The 18078-nt window shown below is 31.3% G+C and overlaps 2 protein-coding genes across 2 annotated transcripts; both read left to right on the forward strand.

Moving 5' to 3' along the window:
- The first annotated feature begins 2373 nt into the window (after nt 1–2373).
- On the forward strand, nt 2374–11235 carry LOC114377363 (neurochondrin-like). Its single transcript, XM_028335843.1, has 17 exons — nt 2374–2707; nt 2805–2941; nt 3554–3657; nt 3765–3860; nt 4575–4668; nt 5743–5863; nt 5946–6145; nt 6998–7089; nt 7359–7414; nt 8130–8219; nt 8321–8420; nt 8666–8770; nt 8861–8933; nt 9211–9374; nt 10421–10463; nt 10546–10654; nt 10784–11235. The coding sequence occupies exons 1-16, from the start codon at nt 2388–2390 to the stop codon at nt 10599–10601; spliced, it is 1851 nt and encodes a 616-aa protein (XP_028191644.1). The 5' UTR covers nt 2374–2387; the 3' UTR covers nt 10602–10654; nt 10784–11235.
- Nucleotides 11236–15965: 4730 nt separating this feature from the next.
- Nucleotides 15966–18041, forward strand: LOC114377389. Its single transcript, XM_028335873.1, has 2 exons — nt 15966–16140; nt 17680–18041. The coding sequence occupies exons 1-2, from the start codon at nt 16012–16014 to the stop codon at nt 17779–17781; spliced, it is 231 nt and encodes a 76-aa protein (XP_028191674.1). The 5' UTR covers nt 15966–16011; the 3' UTR covers nt 17782–18041.
- Nucleotides 18042–18078: the final 37 nt, after the last annotated feature.

The following is an 18078-nucleotide window of genomic DNA, read 5'->3' on the forward strand; positions in this document are numbered from 1 at the left end:
TAAATAATTTATTTAGCCAAAAAATTCTTATTCAATTTCTTATATAAAATTTTATTGGAATAAAGACAATCATATTTACCCAATGAAACTAATATTTGACCTAATACATTTTAACTTGGATTTATAGTTTTTTATCTAAGAAAAAATATTATGTTGTTTTTATTTATATTGAAAAATATTTATTTTAGTCTTATTATTTAAATTTTTCTCTAATATATAATTTTAATATCATTAATAAATACCAACACAGACTAAAACTATAAAACAAAATTTTAGAAAAACCAAATTTGACAAAAAAAATTATTAGGATTAAAATAAAAAAGAAGAAAGGTTATTACAAGTATCAGAAACATAAAAGTCAAAATCATATTGAGAGCATGAAAGTCTTTCATCAAAAATTAAAGTGTATTTAAGATTGTTAAAAGATTCAACACTTCGATATAAAAATCTATTTAACTCATTATTATATTTCACCCATGAGTAAATATTTCTGGTAGTCTTAGTAGACGGTAAATCTTTCTTGGTGTCATGTTATTTCCCTTATGTTTTGGTTAGTAACTACTTTTTATTTATTTTGTCTCTTGTTTTTTTTAGAGTTAATTCAGCTTTTGGTTCTTTTTTTAAAAAAAAAATTATTTTTAGTACCTAAATAATTTTTTTGATGTTTTTGGTTCTTTATTTTTTTTATTTATAATTTTAGTCTTTATTATTAAGTAACAGCGTTATCTGATAATATGATTGTTACATTGGATGTCCAATGACTTATTATGTCATCAAAGAGTCTAACAAGATTATTGCATGTAAGAAAAATTATGTTTTTAATCCTTGATCAACTAGTTTGACATGATAATCTAATAGAGCGTTACATTATCGATTAACTAATAATATACCATACCAATGACATATATTAAAATTAAACATAAAAATATTTCTGGTAATAAAGAAAAAAAAATATTTTAGACAGTAAAATTAGAATGGATCATCCTGTAAAATGAGACATTTAAAATAGAAGTATAATGTTTTTAATAAATACAAATATCCTGTAAAAATAATAGAAGTATAATATTGTTAATAAATAGTATGTTGTACAATTTTAAGAAATAATAAATTACATTATGAAATTGTGATATTAAATAAGACTTTAATATATATATTTTTAATTTTTTTTTATAGAGCAGCTCCTTAGCTTATGTCCATAAGGCCCATGATATTGATACTCTGTTTGATCTTGGCAGTTGGCACCCTCACCTTTTTTTTGTTGACAAAAATATCTTTAATGTAAACTTTAATCTTTTTTGAGGTAATTAACCGTATTTATTTTGTCTACACCAAAAGTTTTTTAAAAATCGTAATTTTAGACTGATATCTTGCTTACAATATCGTGCAGATATTGTGACATTTGCATATATACATTGAGTATATTGTGTATTTAGGTAAGCATAATATATGTTTAAGGGTAAATAGCATAATTAAGGACAATTAAGCCATTTACACCTAAACATAAGCTATACTTTCCTAAATATGGGATATATATGCACTACTTGTATGATTTATGGATATCAATATCTTTTTGTAATATTTTAGGCAAGAGATCAGCTTACAACTTGACTACTCCAGGCTATAATGTATGAATAATATTATTTGTACTATAAATTTTACAATAATGACAGAGAAAGAGATAAAAAAAAAAGGAAAAAAAAAAGAGATGTAACGAGTGATATGATACAGAGACATAGAGATAAAGAGTTTTGTTGAATAATTTTTTGTAAAAATAATATAATTGACACATCAAGTTGATGATAAATTAAGGTATATAGAATTTAGACCTCAAGGTTGGAGTGGAATTAATTCCAAATCAAGCTCGTAAAGTTCTTTAGTGTAACTAGGAATATGCAATTTCCATTTCCTTGCAGCAGCCACTATGACCTTGGCCATCTTAGTGAATGGACTCCCCGTGGGATTGAAATCTAGTCTTTTTAACGTAATAATGTCAAATTCCTGCAATAATTTAATGAGAAATTCGTTTCTAACATTTATACCTCATATCATATGATTCCTTGAAAAATATAACTCAGAAACAACTTGGTTTCTTGAAAAAAATAACTTCATCAATTTAAGGAAATGACTAATTTATTATTATTATTTAGATTAAGGACTAAATTTATATTTTTTGGTTTCTAATTATAAGAGAAATTTATTTATCTATTTACATAAAATATTTATCTAATTTTTAGATATATTAATTATTTATTTACACACTCATACATAATTATTTTTTTCAAATATTAATTAAGAAAAGATAATAGAAGTGAATTTGATTATAGTAATTAGGGTATTTAAGTGAAATAAAAAATGTTATTTCCCCCCTGAAGGCTGAAGGAGCGAATATGGAGGAGGAGTGGTTGAAACTTGTGAAAGGAGAGCGAGACGAACAGCGTCTGGCTGGGCTTCTTCTGGTAACCAAGTTCTGCAAAGCTGAGGATCAGTCCTCAGTCCGTAGGGTCTACGATGCGCTTGGACCTCACTTTCTCTATCGCCTCCTCAGAACCGCTATGGCAAGTGGAGGAGGAGGCCTCAACGATAACCGCAACGCCTACTTAAGCTTATCCATCACGCTTCTTGCCGCATTTTGTCGTGTTCCCGATATTGCTTCCTCGGAGGACATGCTTTTCCATATCCCCCTTGTCTTGGAAGTAATATCCACCAGGTAATGTTCTGAACTCAACTTTGTTTCATATGCTATCAGCCTTTGTTTTGTTTTGAGCAACTGCCTTTTTTTAATTATAGTAATTTCTCTTGTTTAGGTCTGTCTTATCTGTTCTCGAAGAATGCTATGAGTTTCTATACTTGGTGTCTGCTGCTTCTGAAAGTGGATTCGCGAGATTTTTCGAATCCGGAGGCATCAAGATGCTAGCTTCTCAAATGCGTTCTCTGCAAGATGGTAAGTAAGATCTCTTTGTCTGCTTCTGCATGTAATGCTTGCTTGCGTGCTCCATACTGGAGCGAAACTGTTGGTCAGTTAATTAATTTTTTTATTTTGTATTTTATATTGGGGGTAATAATCTAATACAATGTATGCAAAAGCTAGGAATTGTAAGGTAACTTAAGCTGAGGCTGTATATTGTGTGCATAACTATCCGTGTGTTTGAGCTCTGGAACTGATATCAACAAGATATTGTTCCAGAAGCTGTGTACAAATTCACAAAATAAGGAAATACAAGACACTGCAGGAAATTTGAGCATCTCTCTTCCTTACACCCCAAAGTCAACCTTACTTTTTCATTTACCGGTCATCTCAAAGTTTACCATTATATCTATGTATAGTTAATCAATTTTTTTCCGCACCTGGGGATTTTATTTGGTGTCTCCAAGAATTTGTCTATCTAGAGATTTCATTGTATACAATTCAGTAGGATTAATATTGCCATTCTTCTTTATAGTAACTACCTTTCTAGTGCCATATGTATACACATCTACTAACATGTGTATTATGAACTTCTGCTCCTAATTGTTGTTTATGCATCATAATTCACAATAGTCAAGCACTATGCAGGTTCACATCTGATGGAATTATCTTTTAAACTTTTGCAATTGATTCTGGGTAGGACGTCCTCGGACATAATTCAGAATAATGACTTATCTGAAATCTCAGTTATTGTAAGTGACTTTATTAATATTTCTATTTTGTAGTTAATTTGTTCTCATTTTGATTTGCTAATCTTGCATCTTGGTGAAGCAATACTTTTTGACATGTCTCTCTACAGGTGGCAGCACTAGCAAGGCAGTTTGCTGTCTTGCACAATTCCTTGAAATTTGAAGCTCTCCACCTACTAAATGCCATTCTTTCCTCAAAAGATTCAGTATGTCATCTTGTCTTACTCTGTTTCCTTCAGTCATGCTTTTTATGGTGTAGTGATATTCTAATATACTTGATGATGAAAGCTCTTTTAAATTGATATATGGCACTGGAATTTGGTATATATGGGGTTGTTGTCTCTTTACTGATATTTATCCAATTTACTCCTGGATAAGAAATTGGATGTTGTTCCCCATATTTGACTCATCTCTCTACAGTGTAAATCTAGTGCATTTACTTGTTAAAATATTGGCTCTAAGATATGTTTTTTGTCCCTAATTTTAGTTGCTTTTGGTCCCTATTAAAAAACATTCATTTTTTTATCCCTAAAGAATTTTCTGTTACCAACTTTAATCCTTTTGTTAAGTTGGACTAATAGAGTACACTATAGGTAATTCAATTGGGAGAAAATCTAGAATCTCCTGCATATTTCTGGAGTTCCAATGCCTTAATAAGTTTCTGGGCATTTAGATGCCTTATATTTACAGCTTGTGTTTTATCCAAGTTTTAGCTTGTGTTTTGGCTGAGAATCCCCGTGGTGAAGGGAGACAAAATGTTCTACGAAGAGAGAGAGAGAGAGAGAGATGAATAGGGGAAAAAATTGTGATTTAGGGTTTTATTCAATTTAAGTGGGTGTTGTGTGCAAGTCTTGTTATTTTATTTTTGTACACATTGATTCATTACCTTGCAATTGACTACAAGTTCTCCGCATTTTCAGTCACAACTTCGTGATGCCTTCCGATTACTTCCTCAAGATAGCTGGTCACCCAATATCCGCATTGGTATAATGGCTATTTTGCAGAATCGTGTTGGTATGTTGAGAGAATTTGCTTAATTATGTGAGCAATGCTATTTTACCTTTTATTTCAGTTTCTCTTTCTCTGTATTAGGTAGCAGTTAGTTAGGATAGATTAGTTACCCATTAGTTAGTTAATTAGTTAGCTGTGAGTTGTCTATAAATAAGAAGGGGTTGAGAGGGAGAGGGGTTGTCTTTCGATTTGGGAAGTCTTTGGGAGAGAACCTGGTCTCTCGAATACCTAGAAGTGTGACACTTTTTTTTCTCTCAATATTCTTTAAGGATCATTTCTGTCTACAATCTGATCCAGTTTCTGTCACTTTGTTCCTTCATTAGGTTCCTTGAAAGCTGTAATTTTGGTCCTTTGATCTTGCATAGTACATACTGAATGGTTCAAGTCAGCGGGCTTTGTTATGTAAGCAAGACTGGTGGTGGTTTAATATGGGTTTACTCACCATATAAAAAAGAAGGTTGGGATTATTATTAAACTATAAGAGGGATGAAAGAAAATTTGTGGATATAAGGGGGAAAAGGAAAAGGATAAACTGGTGTTTAAAGAAAGGTGGTTAATACTATTAAGATATAATTCTAGTTTTACATAAGCAATCACAGTAATTGAGGAAAAATTGAGAATTTAGATGAGGTGGTGTTGAGATAGACTAAGGTGAAAAGATATGGTGAACCTAAAGGCGTGTATTAAAAACTTGCTATATATTTGGTTTAACATTAGCAACAACATCATAGCTGGTAGGGATGGTATGGGATTAAGTAGCTATATGAAATAAGTCATACAAAGTGAGTATTGTTTTGATATCTATGACAATTACTACTATTCTTCTCTGACAATGAAACTGCACAATTTATGGACTAACTCCTGTTCTCATGTCTGAAACGTTAGTTTAAATAAGGTGGTTTGTTTGAGGGAAAGATTATGGATTAAAGACACTTCCTCTTTGCACTTTCACATAGATAATCTGAAATTTTGTAGAAATAACAAATGTCCTTATCTTACACTAATGCATTATGGGTTTGAGTTAAAACAATAAAACACCAAGCTATATGAATCTCTTAATTTGTTATTCATGTGCAGCACCTGCTGAAAGGTTGCAGGCTCTCATTTTAGCTGAGTCTATGGTTTCCATGTATGGAGAAGATTGGTTGATTGGCCAAGTAAGCACAAATGATGCACTAGATCCAGCTCCAGCTGACATGTAAGCTGTGCTTATTAATGTTAACTTTTAAGTAATCTATATGTGTGCTTATTGCTTTATTTTCTCACCTCTTTCCATTTAGGTGCCTGTTGCTTGTCTTGGAGCAGTCAAGGGTTGAAATTGCTGTTCTTCTGAATGAGTTGGCTTACTTAAAATATGAAGCACCTCTGGATACTTCTGCCACTGCTGAAGCAATTTTTTTGAAGCGACATAATGTGGCTGATGCTTACTCCTTGGTTGAGAGGATAATAAAATTAATATCAAATGTTGAAGGAAATGATGGTATATTCAAATACACTCAACTCACATGACCTTTAAATTCTGTTTTTCCATTTTTATGAAAAATGTAGTAACATTGAAAATGATTCTTCTGCTCTAATTCAGTCCACTTGGCCTTGAATTATGATCATACTGTTGAAACTATAGGGACTTAGACAAATGGAAAAAGAGATAAAGTGACTACATTGATGTGATATGATATTATGAAATATTTTCTAGATATTTTAACATGTTATGTAATGCCGTTTCACATTTTTTGGCTACAAACAACCATTTGAATTTTTTTCTTTTAAAAAAAGATAAATTTGGGCAGGAGGGGTTATTCTCAATTCTTTTATCTGTTATGTGGTGATTAATATCATTGGTTTTTGGTTGACTAGTGTTTTTCAGTAGCTGTTTTGGAACATATGTGGGTGAGAATATGAATACATGGATTTGAAGTACTTTTCAAATGATAGTATGGGATTTCCACAATAGTGCAATTTTTAATTATGCTGGTTTAGTTGTCTATACTCCTTTATCTTATATCAAACAATCATTGTCCTTTTGATTGCTTGAGAATGTGATACTCATCTCACATTTTGAAACTGTTGATGATACTGTTGGAAGAGGAGTGCTAGCAACACACTCTTTACCACACTCCTCCATACACACTCTCTTATTGGCTAAAACAATAAAATGTATTGAAAGCTACAAAATAAGGCGAGTCATTAAATAAGATGTGGGACCCACTGAATTTTTTGATTTCCAATAAATTTCAACCAATGTAGAAGCATTTCTCCTGTTGGAAACTTGTCTTTGTGGGTAAGTTCTTATGAATTGGGTATAATGCTTCTACATCATACTCTTTTATAGGAAACCTCCTTGATGAAGGCACATTGACAAAGCTGATTCACCAACTGAATGAGACAATTGCTGTTGTACTAGAGTATTTAGAAGATGCAAAGGTAATTCTGATTATTAATTGTTTAATCTAATTTTAAGTTTTTAACGTTTAATATTGGTAAGAATCATTGTTGGTATCAAGAGTTAGGATTAGGTTACTGGGAATGTATGGCCTGGCTCATATGTAACTGCATTATACTGCACTCTTATCCTAGTAGTATATACAAGGGGACTGTGGTATACAATTCATTCCATTACAGTATTTTTTTCCTATTCTCTTTACCCTGTTTATAAACATATAGTAGCAAAGTATAATGGTGAAATTGTACAGGAACATGGGCAAAAGAAAGGAGATGATTTACTTGCTTCAGTGCGAATTATTGGGAGGTATGATGCTTTGCTGTTGCTCCCTTTGCATTATTTGCATTGCACTTGATGGATTAGTGCAAGGTGATGTGTCAACATTTCTATGATCCATTGAATGGTTTATTTCTATTCATATGTGGAACAGTGGAACACATTTTTCATCTTTCATATATTGATGTGGCATTTGTTGTATGGAAGTTTTAACAATGATAGACCATTTTAACATGTATATTATTCATGCTTTGACTAAACTTTTGTTATACCAACAAAATGTTCTATCAGGAAGAGACATGCCTATTTGATTTATTTTTTTAAAGATAATTGGAAATTGCATAGAGCGTCTTAAGCTAATTTAGTTGGATGTTTTTTTAATTTCCATCCCCATCTTCCAAAAGGAGGTACTTTTGTTCAAGGACCAACTTTCTAGAAGCAGGCGCAGGTCTAACAGTGGTTTTATAGTTAATACACCCTTCACTGAATAGAACTTTTGCTTGAAGTGTACACCTTGATAGCACATCAAAGATTGGAGGGTCACAAGTCATGAAAAGATTTTCTTTGAACTTATATTGTTTTGTGATAGAATTCTTGCATATTTGATGCATAAAAACATGGTAGGAGGTTTGAAACTTAGTTGAGTTTTTACCCTTTATTTGTTTATAAATAAATACTTTTCAAATATTTAAGTTTAAACTTAGAGAGGAAAGATTATGAACTTTTTTCAACATGTTTGTTTCAGCTATCTTGCAGAAGCACCTGTAGCATGCAAGGAGAAGGTTCAAGATCTTTTAGGGTATATGCTTTCTCTCGAAGGTGAAGATGAACAAAGGTAGAGGATTATTGCTCAAACATTCTTTTTTTTGTGTGTGTGGTGGGGGGTGGTATTTTGGAGTATGAGTAGCTTTTGCTTAATTTACTTCTATGTTACAGGCCCTTCTACGCTGTTTGCTTTCTGCTACCTATGTTGTCTCAAATTACTATGGAGATTGAAGGATGCAAAGCTTTGGCTTCATGTAAAGGACTTGAGGCCGTAAGTTATTTCATGTTCCAATTCTTATATTTTTTATTTTACATTCTTTATTTCTCCTCCCTTTTTTCTGCTAATTTCTTTTAAAGGTGGATCCGTAGGTGTAAATCAACAAGATTCTAATGATTGGTGTATAGTTTAATTTAATATTCTAGCATTCTTTTACATTTGTTGCAATTACGTCATTCAATAACATTATTAACAAACCAGTTTTTTTGTTTGGCTAAATATATTGGATATATTTGTAGGTTTTAGATTGCTTCAGTAAATTAGTTGGGTCACATGCTTTTCTGGTTGAGGATAATGGTTGCATCTTTATGGCATGTGATACAATAATGAATCTTTTATTAAAGGTGAGTTTCTTATCATAAATCAGCCTTATTATTCTATATTGGTTTTGGTTGTGCAAAATCTTGACATAAGTTGCACCTTTTTTACTCTAGAAAGACAAAGTTCAGATAATGTTGGATGTATCAGCTATTGTTGATCTTCTTAAAGCGTTGGCTCATTGGTCAGGTACCATACTTGTTAGCAGCCATTAAAATGAGTGTTTTTATTGTGCTCCATTATGTGATCATATTCTTTTCTTTTTCATCTACTTGTTTGCATATGCATGTTTAAAAAATGACACCTGCTCTTGTGCAACTGTATTAGCATGTATTTGCATGTTTTCATCTACTGTTGATTTTAACATTAATTCATAATGTGTATTTTGCTTATTACTTTTTATATTGAATTGACTGTATGGATTAAAACATGTATCTTAACTTAGTTATTGAAACATTGCTTGTAGAAAACACTGATGAAATGTCAAGTATGATGATGGCTTCAAGCATTTGTACACTGATATTTGATTATACATCAGAAGAGGCTCTTTTAAACTGTCCAGATTTCGACTATAGAACTCTTAGCAGTCTTTATCTTCTCATTGCAAGATGTCTGGCATCATCAGAACAGGTGAATTGTAAATTCCCTTTCATTACTAATTTGTAAAGCAATTTGTGAAATAAATTTGGTTATAGTTGTTTTGTTGATTCCAAAGATACCCATGCAGTTGCACAATATTTGTAGGAATCAGCCATAAATAATTAGTTTTAGCTTCACTGGTATCCCTTCTCCTGTTTATAAAAGTAATATTTCTTAAAATAATTGATTTGTTATCTCCCGTTCCCCAACATCATCATTTCTGCCATATTTATCCTTATGTTGTGCGACTTTTCACTCCAAATAGCACAACTGTTGTGTAGCAATCTTTGGTGATATGATCCTTTGACTATTGAAATTCTTTGGTTTATCTTTATCTCCTTATTGTTTCATCACATCAAATGCATTTAATGTGACCTAATGTTTTCAGTTTTTCATAAGAATTGTAAAAGTTGCCATCCTGTCTGCATGAGGTCAAGTGTCATTACTAAACTGTTTTTTTCCTGTCAAATTTAAATACAGCCACATCATTACTTTGTGCATCAAAATGAAGAAAAATTTTATATAATTTGTGCATAATTCTGAAGTTTTTACCCATCTATTATTTGGAGTCACTAATCAAGACACCAATAATATCCATATCCTGTTCTAACTCTGACTCAAGATATCAAATTGATTATTATTGGCCTCGGATTTCTTCTGACAGTTAATTTTAATTGAACTGTTGTTCCTCTGTTTTGTTGAACTTGATATCTAGTTCTAGAATCTCATCTACTAAAACTTTATTATTTGCGAAAAACGTATAAAAAAAGTTAATTTGAACTACGCATAGGCACATACATTATACTTATCCACCTTATTGAACTACCTGCAGACATCTATTTACTTTTCATGACCAAACCGACTTTGGTCTTCTAGAAAGCTTATTGCTTGCCTCCTTCCATCCATCCAATTCTGGTTTTTAATTACTTCTTGAAGTCTACTGAAGCCACACATTTGATGTTAACACTTAGCAGTGGACTAGATATTTTTATTTTGGTGATAATTAACACCTGGTTGTTTGTTATAATCTGTTGCAGGATACTAAAGCGTATATGGATCTTTCTGAGATTGTCTCTTCTGGTGATTATATTTACTGTATGCTAGTTATTAGAGCACTAAAGGCTTTTTGAGGTAGTTGCATTTTCTAACTCTCTTTATGCAGGCTTCTCTCGATGGGCTCATCGGTACCCCCACATCAGAGACGCTGTCAAGAACTAATTTTGATCCTCTCGATCTGGATTAGTTAGAGATGGATGCTTTCAACTTCCAAGGTAGCATCACAAAATTCACGGCGTCAAAGATCTGTTTAGTTTGGTTTATAATAATGAGCTTAATTTTAATTCATAAACATCTTTTACATTATTATCTGATTTCTTGTTGCTACAACATTAAATTACCAGGTATTATCATTGTTGAAGTGATCTAATGATGTGCCAAATAATACATGGAATTGGAAAAAGGCTACCTATCAGAGGATTGAAGCTCATGGTTACAAATCAATGCCTTTAGATCGGATCCCTACTTGCCCATAACCGGTTAAAAAGGGACACAGACCTTTTGTTACAAGTAGGAAAAACCATGGTCTCCACATATTGTGAACATACTATGAGAAATTTGAATACGGAGACTTGTGACGCTCGTTAAAAAAAAAAAGAATTTGTTCGTTTTAGCACAGGATAGAAAAATAAATAGTCGTCTGTATTCCAAACTGTTTGTACCATTATTTTCCGTTAGGAGATATAGGTTTTAGATAACATTTTAATCCATGTTTTTCTTATTAGATTTTGGTCCCTAATTTCTTTTTTCTTTTGGTATTGATTTATAATCTTTATGCATTCACATTTTTTCTATTGATTTTGGTCCCCTATTCTTAGTCATTTGACATTTTAACTTGTTTTTTTTCTTTCTTTATGAAACATCTTATTCATTCTTAACGAGTTAAAAATTGACTTCTTCCGTCTCACTCACACACACTCGAGTATAAACATTCAACGTCCCACAATTTGTGGGATAACACAAAAATAATTTTATCCCACAAAAGTAGAGGTGATTATTTGTTATTTTGCTTTCATCATAAAAATTTAATTAGTTATTTTCTATCATGAATATAATCCAAGCACATTAATTAACTAAAAGATGACATAAAATTATGTTACGGAATCAAAAGGAACCATGTGGATTTTGAGATCCACGGTGAGAATTGGTAGTCATGGCGGGAGATTCGGCGGCACATGGAGGGGATGGTGGGGAGGTGGCTGACATAAAGGTTGTAGAAGATGACATCGCAGGACTAGGTGTAAGCTTTTGAGTCGGTGTAGCCGATACGTCTAAGGATCTCCGGCACGGTGATGTGGTGATGGTGGCGACAGCCGCAGTCGCGACGACAATACTTTCATTGTCGTGGAAAATAAAAATGAATTACAACAATGCCAATCAACAAACACAGAGTGTGTATTTGTAAGATTGTGGAATGCTAGTTTTATAGCATTTCAAAATTTGTTCATTTTTCTGAAATTCTCATTCTGCCATTGGCTGTTGGCTTCTAGTAGTTGGACTTCACCCTTCCTAGTGGCCAAGTCTATATGTATTTGAGGAGTATCACTATTTTCTCAATCTCATTTCTTAACATTAAATGCATATAAATTAAAACATATTTAATATAAATAAAATATTATTATATTTAAATTAAAAATATTTATTTAACACTCTTTCCATTTCAAAATTATAGATGTTTAAAGTTAATGCACACTCATTAAGAAATATTAATCAATAAAATTTTAGACTAAAATATCTATATTTAATCATGTTAGAATCATCATTAATAATGAATATTTTGATAATGGAGAGTTTAAAAACAATGTTAACTGAATATTCTTATTAATGAGTGGTTAGTTATTGATGTCTATCTTGGATGATAAAAAATATTTAATGCATTATATAATAATTGTAAATAAGGGTATAATTGGAAAAATAATTGTAAAAATCACATTAATTAGACTTTGATCTTTTAAAACATTTATTATTTTAGGAAGAAAAAAAAAACAACTAAAAGGTCAAAATAACTACTAAGTTGAACTTCATCAAAAGGATTTACTTCGATTATGAATTCTTTCTTAACTAACATAAGAATTTCGATTATGATATAACTTCAAAATGCTCATTAGAAAGGTTCCTCAAAATGACCTTGCTACCTATAATAACATAACAATTATCATCTTTGTCTGCTTCCTCTAGAAGTTTGTTGATTAAGTGGGCTCCACTTCAATGGTCTTCTTTAGAGCTTTAAGAGGTCATCAAGTAGCATCATGAAGTCAAGTTGAAGTCTTCCAAGTTAGAGAAACTCGAGCCAAGATCTATGTGTGAGAAATCTACCATTGTTATTTTAACCCTCTCAATAGAGAGTGACCTACTTCTGTAAAAGCCTGTAAATTGATATAGATATAAGATAGTGATATTGTAATTCTCTGAGTGGAAACCCTCTTGTGAGAAGAAATCTTTATCTGTACAGTCAAGACACAAAAACCATTTGTTGTTGAAAGTCTAGCAAGTGACCGTCAAAGGTTGTAAGTGGTGTAGCTAGTCTAGTTGTGACTCGATGTGAAGTCTAGTATGGTTGCTTGCAGATTGTTGAAATCCAGTGATTTGTTGGTCCAATAGTGACTGGTTGTGTTAGTGGAATCTCATCTTGAAAGGTGAGGACTGGACATAATCCAAGGTTGGAGTAAATCAATATAAAAATCATTATCTTCTTCCTTTCTCTTTGCACTGATTTTGAACTATGATTTGTTAATTGATTTTTACAAGTCTTAAAGTCAAGCTAACTCTTTTATAAAGGAACTTAGACCTATATCTTTTCATCAAAGATTTCCAACTAAACACATCATTCAAAATAGAGATTTGAACTACTAAAATCTTTTTCCATAACGGTTTGCATTTTAGTTTTGAGATTAGAACGATTTTTCATTCTGAAATATCACTTTCTGAACTTAAATAAGAAGACTCTTTATTTAAAAAAAAAAAGGAATCAAAGTTTGTGAAAAACACAATTCAACCTTCATTCTTATAGTATTTTTGTCACTTCATGGTCCCTTAACTTATTTTTTGGTTCTAACTTGGTCCCTTAATTTTTAAATGTTCTAAAATTGTTCCCTTACTTATTTTATTAATTACATGTTTATCATTTTTTATTTTTAATCATGATTTTGAACTTTTTTTTTATTGATTCAATACTTGAAATTTGTCTTATTAGATTCATCTACATAAAAACTATGACAACTAATGATGGGACCAAACATGAATGTAAAAAAAAAAGTGAAAATTGCATGAAAAGTGAATCCCATAAATAACTAAAAAACTAAAAAAACTGAAAAAAAGAATATCCCTTCTTGTGAGACTCACTTTTCACACAATTTTCATCATGTTTAGGGTCCTTTTTGTTTCATACATTAGTTGATTTTCATATTTTTAATGTTGGTGAATTGAATAGGTTAAGTTTCATGTTTTGAATCATCAAGGGGGTGTTTGATTAGCATTTTCATTTTCTGAAAATTATTTTCATTTTCAAAAGATTAGAATTTTGAAAACATGTTTGGTTTGACTTCTTGTTTTTTATTTTCAGGAAATAAAAACACTTCCTATTTTCAACTGAAAGAAAACGAGATTTTATTATTTTCATTTTCTGATTGTTTTTTGTTTTCATTTTCACTGAAAATGTTTTCAAAAATTCAACCAAACGCATTTTCATTACCATTTTCTATTTTCAGTGAAAATGAAAACAGAAAACAGTCAAATCAAACACCCCCTAAATAATTCAAAATCTTGATGAAAATAAAAAATAATAAGTGTTTTAAAAGGATACATGTGTTATTAATTAAATAAAGATTCATTTTAGAACTTTTAAATATTAAGAGATCAGTTTTTAAAAATAAATAAATTAAAGAACATTATTTTATTTTAGTTTTATTTCCTTTTAGTCTTTATCATATAGTCTCTCCATACCTAATTATAAGATTCTTTTAAGAAATTTATTTTTTCTCCTTTATTATTAGGTGCTTATATTTGTGTAATCTCACTAAATTGGTTAACCTCAAGTTTGTGTTATCTTCTCGTGGAACTCTTTCTCTGTGAATATCTTATCTATCTTTTTTATGAGATGTCTTATCTGCCAAAAATCTGTTTTGTTGTTTTGTTTGTATTGGTTTGGTACAATAAGGAAAAAACGCTTTATCCGGTGAGGATGAAGGACAACTAAGATTAATTGGAAAATGATTTTAATTTTCTCCAATCTTACTATATCTAAGTAAACTTTCCTTTGCAAGGAAGAGGTGACTTATGTTTAACAATGATAACATTTAGTTTATTGATGAAAACAATACTTACGTAATGTTTAACAATGATGTTGATTAAAAGGAAGCGAGCCATCTAAGGTCCATGTCTTATGAATACCAGAAAAATGTATTAGGAATAAACTAGTTTCATAGAAGAGATAAATTACAATTTAGTTCTATTGCACATCAGCTATGAACAAACCTCATGGCATTTGCTAGTCTTCTGAGAATTCCTTAGTTATTGCAATGATCATTGAACTAGTAACTCGCTTATAATTTCGGTCTAAGCATATGGGGCCCTGTAAATAATATGAGCCCAACTCATTGATTTACTGATGAAACGAAAAATGAATGACGCATATTTATCAAACACTTAAAATTACATATCTAGATATAATATCAACGTGCTTATTTGATTGTTATTCACTGAACTTCTATTATGAGAAATTCACAACTACCGTTTAAGTTCCATTACCACCTAAAAACACAAGCGGAACGTACTATTAGTCTATTATAAGGAAATTCATCTCATCAACATCTGAAATTATTTACTTTATTCTAACCCACGTTAGAGGAGGTAAATCCACCCCATTATAAGGTAAAAATTGTGGAAGAACACAGGAGTATCACTTTCCTAAGAATAAAAAGCTGAAGAATAATTCTTAAATGCCTGTGCCAAATATGGAAATATCATATTCCTAGGTCATTATTTGAAGAATAATTTTACATAAAAGAACTAATATAAATTTATGAAAATAGATTATGATTCTCATAAACTCTTGATCAAATATCTCCACCAATATAACTATAAAGTTAATCCTTAACTTTGTTGGAACCATTTAATTTTATTTTTGCTGATATATAGAATCACAACACAACACTATTCAGAAGAGACTAAAAACAAGTTTTTTTAAAGTACATAAAAAAATGTTTGCTTAAAAGAAAAGAGAATTTTGTTTAACATATACATCAGTGAATTAGTATCAATGCTATATCACAATGTGTGTGGATTAAATGGGATGATATAAAATTTTAAGGACTAAAAGTAAGATTTCGAGATTAAAAAGATATTTATTAACATTGGTCGATAAATAAGCTTGTAGTTAGAGATATAATCCCCGGGCTGAATGAACTGGTTGGTGAGGATATTATAAGTTGAAGAAGGAGGTGCAAGAAGCAATTTGGATATAAGAAAGTAGATTGGGATAAGAACAGAAAGGAGGCCCAAGGTGTTAGGTATGAGTGAAACAAATATCTCTGATTCATAATCATATGTGTGTGTTGGTAATAGGAAAGATAAGATGTCGTCTCTGGGCACTTCCAAAGGGATTCTAGAAATTGCCAAGTTCGGCGTCTATGTCACCGTTCCCATCATTCTCATGTACACTTTCGCCAACAATCCCAGCAACCTCCGCAAGTTCATGGGACATGTATGTATCTTCTTTTCATGGTCGCTTAAATAAATTGTTGATGTTTTTCCTTGAGAATCATGATTCTTCATCAAGTTTATTCTTAGTATTGGTTTCCATCTTCATTGCAAGTGTAACCAACCCGCTATAAAAGATATAATAGAAAGGAGTAATAATAAAAACAGATTGTATACCACCACTGCCAAATTGCATGAGCTATAGGTCTTACATCTAAAGGATCCTGTATCCATGCCTCAAAATATTTATGTAAAATACATAACTAAAACTTCTTTTTTACTCAAGAATGTTGAATTCCTACCTTTCTTCTTGGGAATGTTTTTGCCGAAAAGTGAACTAGAATTGATTCCTGGGAATCATAATTTCTTGTTAATCTTTTTATTTATTTATTGTATGTCAAACATGAGAATCATAGTTTCCCACTTCAAGATTTTTGGGAAAATAAAATCTTTTGATCTACCAAATGTCCCCTAAAATCTTATCCCACTAGGAGATAATGCTGTTAATTTTGCTGAAAGACCAAATTCTCAGGAATATTATTTACTTTTAATGATTTCCTTCAATCATCTCTGTCTACTCCTTTTCTTCAATGGGTGCCGTGCCACACTAATATCTCTCATTATACAATTGTTTCTTTGCATGAGATTTGGTTTCTTAACACATCACAATGATGTTAATTGATACTGGAGGTCTTGGAACTTCATTATGAATTTCAAGATTGAAAATGCATTGATTTGTTCCAGCAGTACTATGCTTTTATCTTGAGATGAATTCGGTAGCAGTGCTTTACCTTGTTATTGCTTCACGAAAAAATCTGACATTTGCTAATAACATAGAGGGGTTATTCAAATGTAATGTAATCTTAGAATGTTGCTTCAGTTCTGAACAAAAAGGGGAACGTGTATTGCTTCTTCACTTGCCATTGAATAAATGAAAATTTTAGATTGAGTCGCCCATTATCATCATTAAGTAAATGATAGAATCGTGAGCAGAAGTTGGCTTTTCTTCCTTAAGAAAATATCTTAAATTCTCTAAAATACATTGGACCGAGAGGATGCAACAATTTAACATCATATATACGTGCAAGATTTATTTATTGGTAAAATCAAAGAAATAGAGTGTTTTGTTGAATTATAGTTCATTTTTCATAAATGGTGAGAAAGTTAGTGTGGAATGATATATCTATCAATTTTTCACATTGAAGCATTCTGAAATTAGATTAAATAATTTCAGATTTGACTATCCACTAAGTTTAGATGAACAATAAGCAACTAAAGTATACTAACTTGGGGTTTAATTGAATTGTACCTTTAGATTCAGTATGTTACATATTAGTGAGTAATTGACGGATATAAATTGTTATGAATGAGATCCTAGTATTCTTCCATATTACACTACGTTTGCCAAATTAAGGATCTGTGCTTGATGGCTTTGAATTCTTATCAATCTGAGCATGAATAATACAACCATTTTCAAATTGTTTTGATCTATATAATCTATTATCTGGCTTCTGAGTCATATTTTCTTCTTATTATGTTACAGAGGTCATACATTGAATATCCCCCAGAGGCAGAAAAGCCACCATCACCGGAGGAACTTAGGGAAATGGCACGGGAGATGGCTCGTAAAAGGAACAGTTCTTGATGCTCCACGTGATTGTTTTGGCTGCACCACAGTGGTTGTGTAACAGTATCACTGATTATGCAGTATATATGTTTATTGTTTTGTTGTGTAATAATAAATAATGATTTATAAACTACACTACTGAAAAAATAAATGTTTTTATTTTTCAAAAGCTTAGATAGTTTGGTGCAATAGACTGCCAAAACTTTTCTCTGTTGATTAACTGGTACCTTAAATCCAAAGAAAAAGAAATGCTAGTGGCGATCCTGTTATAGCTATTATTCATATTTTCTGGTTGAGTGGTTGGTGGGTGTTACT

Source organism: Glycine soja, chromosome 2 (genome assembly GCF_004193775.1).
Source record: "Glycine soja cultivar W05 chromosome 2, ASM419377v2, whole genome shotgun sequence".
NCBI lineage: Eukaryota > Viridiplantae > Streptophyta > Magnoliopsida > Fabales > Fabaceae > Glycine > Glycine soja.